Source organism: Pelecanus crispus, chromosome 3, assembly GCF_030463565.1.
Source record: "Pelecanus crispus isolate bPelCri1 chromosome 3, bPelCri1.pri, whole genome shotgun sequence".
Lineage (NCBI taxonomy): Eukaryota > Metazoa > Chordata > Aves > Pelecaniformes > Pelecanidae > Pelecanus > Pelecanus crispus.
Genome location: NC_134645.1, coordinates 30,649,373 through 30,656,156, shown reverse-complemented (window position 1 = coordinate 30,656,156; position 6,784 = coordinate 30,649,373). Strand labels below are relative to the sequence as shown.

Below are 6,784 nucleotides of genomic sequence, written 5' to 3'. Positions count from 1 at the left end.
TGGTTCAGCTATGCACAACTTCACCGCAAATGTAGATTAAGGCAGCTGGTGTTAAGCACAAGTTTGTGAACTATACTTTCAGCAAACTGAACACCTGAAAGAAGTGCTGAGACAATGTTTGACACTTGTTATAAAATGGATTTTCTAGGGGGTAGGCTGGGCAATAGAATACATGAGTCAGAAGATAAAAGCTGGTAAAAATCATATATGCATTGTATTCACTCTGATATATTTCCAAGATACTGAAGGAAAGATTGTTTCTGAAAATGGTAATTTAATTAGGTTTTGTTGTTTTGTGAATTGTTCAGAGAGATTCCCAGGGTGTAGTGCTTTCCCAAGGATTTTAAGAAAATTAAAAAAACCTAATTGAAACTAATAAGCCTGGTATGCTGAAGAAGGAAAGCAAAGTCACAAAAATCAGAATGGAGCAGACAGGATTAACTACAGTGCTAGGAAACTTCCATGAGACTTTGGAATCATGCTGTTTTGTGGAGGAATTTTAAACTGGAACTAGGGGTTTAGATATTTTGTTCGTGAAACCAACACGTGTCATATCTAGGGGTCTGTGGACAATTCTGTGACAACTTTGGAAGAAAAAACAGGAAGACTTAAACAATGGAAAATGTACGGTTGTGTAATGGAGGAACCAGAAGAAACCAACACCAAGGAAATGGAAGACAAAAAATTATTCAAAGAATTGGCTTTCCTCTGTCTTTCACTAGCAACATGCACCTAAGATCCAGGATGTGAGGATTAAGCCAGAAAAGGTAAGTCCAAAAGCTTTAAGAGCCCAGTGAAAACATTATGGTCTTAGCTCAGCACCTCTTTTGAGGTGCTGGGTCAGAGTTTCAGTTCTCTAGAGTTGCTTTTATCTGTTTAAATTATGACATTGCAGGTGGAGGACACTGTAGCTTTAAAACTCTAAGGAAAAATACTGAAAGTCTTGCAGTCGGTCTACTAGCTGATGTGCATGGATGGAGGAGTTTTTAAATAAGCAGGTGCTCTCATTAGAGACCTCTGTGGTGAATGCCAGGTGGATGGCTAAGCACAAACCAAGGGAAACAGAGCTTTTTCTTGCCAATATTCAGCTAGGGATAGTTGGGAGAACCGCCCCCCTCCCCCGGAGTTTGCGTTGTATTGCAAAATACAGTGAATTCCTGGCAGCCGTTGCAGTGGCACACTCCGAGTGCCCCAAGCCTGGCAGTATAATCTAAAGGGAATGCAGCTGAATTGTGATCTATTGCTATATAAAAGGGGGCGGGTCACTCTGCTCGTTCCAGCTCCTTTTCTGTCATTACTGCTGCAGAAGCACCAACCAAACGCAGCTGGCACGCCTCTTCATTGGCTCTTATATAATATGGGGTTTCACAGGGCACTGATGTAGAAATAAAGTCAACCATTCTTAAGGCAGGCTCATATTACTTGTCATATCACTGGTGCTCACTTCGCTGTGGGGTGTAAGGCTGCTCTCATAAGGGTGGTCTGTGGCTGTATTTGAGTGAATTTTGGAAGGTGTGCAGGATGGCTCCAAATGAGACAAGGGATGAACTTGTTTTCTTTGTGAACGGTAAAAAGGTAAGGAAGATTCCAGCTTTCTGTTCGGCTTGCTCCTGGATTGTGGCTTGATTATTTATTTTTCTAGTCATCTTTTTCCTCCTCTGAAGTTTTCTAATACCAGCACAATTGCAATGACTTTTAAATACTAAACTGTGAAGACTATTTATTGCTTTGCTAAGTGGCTTTTTCTCATATTTGACTTTACTTTGTGATTTGTTCAGAGAGTAACAACTATATAATGTTCCTTTTACATTTTAGATTTGTTGACAATAATTTGCTGCAATTCTGAGGTAACTACTTTTAAATAAAGGTGCACTGAATTAATACAGGCATTTCTACTAGAAATAATTTCAGTAATTACAACAGATCTGCAAAATGTGACTGAAATGTAAGCATCAATATATAATTCATATGTTCAGTAAGTAATTCTGACTGCTGATTTTTAAAAGGGATTTAAGTAAAATGTTCATTCCATTTCCATTTAAGAAGCTAGAAAACTCTTTAAAATTAAAGACCATTAACTGATACTGTTTCCTAGATCAACTACTGACAATTACCTAAGAAGTGACTGTGTCTCACAGGAGGGTGAGGTGGTCCTTGCACATGCTGGACACTTTTGAACAGTTTGTCCCGGAGTCCCCTTTCTCAGTTTGGACTTCCCCTGGCTAGCATTGCAGCCTTGACTCTTCAAAAGCTTGTAACGAGTCAAGGCTGCATCTTTTTTTGAACTATGAGTACCAAGTTAGTTCTATTTCTGAGCTCAACTCGATGCTAATCTTGCCCTGCCACCTTCCCCTTGCCTAGCTACTTGGTCAAGGAGACTTGTGCCAAAGCAGCTTGCAGCTGGGAAACTTGGGGAGGGAAGAGGGTTGCATATCCTCTGTGTACTGTGGAGCTGAGAGGTTATGGACCTTCCCTGGGCACTGCTTAGGGGTCAATCACATGCAGCACTAAGTTTGGGCTAAAGAATTAATTTTTTAATCCTTTGAGGGATCACACAATATTCTTAGTTGTTTACAAAGCTCTGTGCCCTGCCCTTCAGACTGGCACAGGATTACTATCAGTTTTGCCTTTGATCTTTTGTGCTCATTTAATCAAGTGTAAATGTGGATAAGATTGTTGCTGCAAGTAGGGTGTTTTAGTTACGAATTTGGATCTCAAACTGGATTGGAATTTGAACTTTCCAAGGTACTAGAGCATTAGATATCAAAGTTTTGTTTTATCTAAGTATCAACAGTTAGGTGAAGAATGAAGTTTATCTAGTATGGATTATAAGTTAGTCAAAGAGCTCTTGAATGTAATACTGATGTAGAACCCAGCCCTGGTTCTGAGGTTTTATAAGGAAGGATGACAACTGAAGCTTTGCTTGCACAGATCAGTAATGGTTCATAAGTCAACATTAATTGACCTAGCAGCCATTCATTGTTTCTAGAGGGAGGTGAAAACTTGAAGCTCCAAGTTAATCATGACTAGTTAATTTAGTCTGGTAATCGAGATCGTGAAGCAGTGACACAGGATGATCTGTGCATTTCATCTGATGAACTTTCTGCTATGATGGGCACAGGTGGTCATCTTGTCGTCATCTCACCCTTTTGAAGGTTTTAGTGACTTCAGATCCCTCCTCTGTGAACCCCAATTTTTGGAGGGTGAAGTGGGAGCTTTTTGAGTCTTGCAGTTGGAGGTTGCCACAAACATGTTGGGCAATCTACACCCTGGTACAGGCCAAGTGTACTGCCTTGTTTTCTTTTTTTGGCATGCTCTAGTGAAAAAGGATTGTAGTTCTGGTGCCAGAGCAGCTAAGGTTCAAAACCAATATGCCACTCATGGTAGGTGTGAAGAGTTTATAAACAAATTCCTATATACATTTGCAGCTGGTGCTTCAGCATAGGTTGGTGCTCAGATATTACAGGAGCATTGCTCTGTGTAAATCGGTAGAAAAGCCCTTCTTCCTGGAGGAGACTCTTGGCTAACATACAAAAATGTATACTAGTCAAAGCAAAAGAGAAGAGACAAAGCTGCACAGAACTGGTTCTGTGAGACTCTTTTATGCATGTGGGGTGAGGCGGAGAAGGAGCAGCCTAGATCCAGAAGGCTAGCAGCAGAAGACAACCAATTCCTTTTGTATCTGCTGTCTGTTCTTGCTATATCCTGGAGCTAACGAACATGCTGTGAGTGGCATTGCCCTTGGTGCATTTTGGCAATTTTTATGGAACTGCAGTTCCTGTTTACAAAAGCCACATCCTGAGGCTGACCTTGTACACATGTAAAGGGCTTTATTACAGTGTGATCTTGGCAGTTGTTGGCTAAAAAAACCCAGCAGGGAACAATTAACACTACCAATGGTACCAACTCGTTCCACATGTCAAGGCTGTCTCAGCACCCTTCCCTGCTGGCTCATGGAACCAGCAGTGCTAGCAAAGGAGCAGGTTCCACTTGATCAGAGAGGAGATGGCTTCCTGGATTGTGCTCTACCAAGAGCCTCCAGTGACATTTTTTTTTCCTATTCCCTTTTTGGGTGTGCTGCCAAAGTGGCTTGTGTTACACCCCTACCAAATGCAGGTTTAAGAGAGAGAATTGGACTCATGGGGCAAGCCAATCTGAGGCAACAAATATGGAGTTTGTTGGGACATTTCTGCACACAAGAGGTTGTGTGATGGAAGGGGTGGTGGGAAGTGCCTGGGCAATGCTGCTGAAACAGCAGGTAGCAAGTTAGGCTATGGCTCCAACCATCTGGAGTCCTGACTAAATATTCCAGTTGATTAGCTGCAAAGAATGTGATAGCATGGCCAGTGGGAAAGGTTACTGCTGTGTGAATTCATGACAGCTTGACATTGCTAATGGGCTGCTGATATTTTGTCATAGTACAAAATTGCGTGATAAGAGGTGGTTGATAAGATAGGGACTTTCATGGCAGCAAATCTTTCTCATTAGCCCAGTGTGTAATGTTGTCAAGAAAAAGTCTCCTCAGAACAGCTGAGCATACTTCACATTCAGGATTGTTTATTTTAAGCACCTGTTTACTTCACTGGGCATAAAGCTTGGCACACAACTAACATGAAGTTATCTTGGTAGCCTGCCTAGCCTAGAATGGAAAAGAACACGTGCAATTTAAAGCTAATAATGGCAATTTTGTTTTCCTCAGCTGACAAGTCCATCTCATGCATATGTAGCATGTAATTTTAGTTCAGACACGTGGAGTCAATATTTCTATTTCTATCCTGAATGTTAAGAGGGGGTCTGTGCTGGAAGCCACATTAGACCTCTTCCAAAGCCTGTGGATGTTCGATTGCAGATGGGACCAGCCAAAATACAGGATTTTTTTGTGCTTTGGGACCCTCTGGGTCCTACATAAACAGTGAATTACAAGTTTTCAGTGTGCTGGTTTAAAGCAGAACAAAATGTTCTCACGACCAATAGCAGATTTACATTGTGTGGTTATATTCAGTTTGTTCATCTGTATTCTAATAATTTCCCCTAGTAAATTTATTTGGAATCTCTCACTGATTTCAGGAATACACACTCACAGATTTTAAGGTCCTAGGGGACCCTTACCGTTGACTAGTCTGACTTGCTGTGTGGCAGTCTGGTTAAAACCTTTCACCTTCTCTTCTTGCAACTAATTGAGTGACTAGGGACTAGTGATTGAATGGGACCTTGTTGTTCAGAAAAGCAGCTGTTTCTCATTTAAAGACCCTAGCTGATGGAAAGATTAGCATGTTGTTTGGTAAACTAGGAAAGTTTCTGCTTTCTTTTCCTTTTTGTTCCTCTATTTACCATTGTTCAACTACTGTTCCTTTAAATTGAAAAATCCTTTCTTTAACTTTCTGGGAATACTAATTTAAATATGATGCTTTATGTTGTAAAGGCAAAGTTATCTGAGTTAGTGAGAGGCAGGTAGAGAAGACAGCAAACAAAATATTTATTGAGATCCAAGTTTTGTACACGAAGTCATGGGGAAGTGAGCTCAACACATCTCTGGACCAGCCCACAGGCTCTAAGAGTGTAGAGTACTGCTTAGGAACTTGTTCCATGTAGTACTTAAAGCTTGAAGAACTGTAGGGCTGGGCTGGGCTCCCTGCTGAGGTGATCTGAGTATTTAAGATTCTTAGAATCAGTAGACAAATAGATGTGTAGTATAAACACAACAGTGCAGAGCAAATTTGTTGGGAGTCATTTGACTGTCAGTGCCATCCTAACATTTCCAACAAAGTTTATTTCTGCATTTGATTAATATTTAAGCTACCACGTGCAGTAAAATCCACAGTTTTGAATCTGCCAAAATGTAAGTATCAATCTGATGTATCTGGAAATATGACATTTGGTTTTAAAAAAAAGAAAAACTAAAAACCAGTAACTGAGCAAAAAGGAAATATTTCTTGAATTGCAATATCTAAGTAGGCTGCTCCTACTCCCACTGAAGGCAATGGATATAATTCAGTTTCCTTCTGTACAAGGACAGTGGGGGAGGTGAGGAAGAATTGTTTTGATGGGTAAGATATTGAGCTGTGAATCATACTGTTCTGGGCATCAGACAAGAGAAGATGTTATCCCCACCCACAGGGTTTTAAAATATTTTAAGAACAAATCACAGCAGGTAATTGTAACAAACCACTGGAGGAATGACATGTTGGAGGATGAAACCAGCATCAATGACAATGTACAAAAGGCAGGAACAGTAAAAAGTTCTTACTCTGTGGCCAGCAAGAGAGACTTATAAACAAGCATCCCCCCACCAGGAATCTGAGTGCAAAGAAATGACTCCTTGCTCTCTGACATGTGAGATTTGGTTTAATCCAGAATGTCCTCCAAACTCTTATCCCTTATCTCCCTCTGATCCCAAGTCTCTTCCAGCATTGCAGATATACAGGTACAGTGGAGTAGTTTGAAGTGACTGAAGTAGAAATCCTGGGCTATTGGTTTGAACAGGATAAGAGTGTGGATTGTTCAGGATGTGATCTACTGCATAGCGGGAGCCACTTTCTGATAAAGATGAGCAAAGGTTTGACTTTGGGACTTAACACATGCTTAAGTACTTCACTAAAAGTGTGTGGAGCTAAGTGGCTAAATGCTTCGCTGAATGAAGGCTTAGGCCCATGTTTCATTTCTTACTTAACTTCCAAACTTTTAATTGCTTGGTTTGAGTACATAATGGAGCGCTTCTTGGATTCTTTCAGGAAAACTTCTTGAGACATTTTCTTTGATCTAAGCATAGAATAATCTCAATAGT

The 6,784-nt window shown here is 40.7% G+C and overlaps 1 protein-coding gene across 1 annotated transcript in view; it reads left to right on the top strand.

Moving 5' to 3' along the window:
• Positions 1 to 1,521: 1,521 nt before the first annotated feature.
• The window catches only part of XDH (xanthine dehydrogenase), a 51,010-nt gene continuing 45,747 nt past the window's right edge, over positions 1,522 to 6,784 (top strand). The window contains exon 1 of the mRNA XM_075707044.1: positions 1,522 to 1,575. Coding sequence (XP_075563159.1) covers positions 1,522 to 1,575 — 54 coding nt within the window. The remainder of the gene's footprint in view (positions 1,576 to 6,784) is intronic.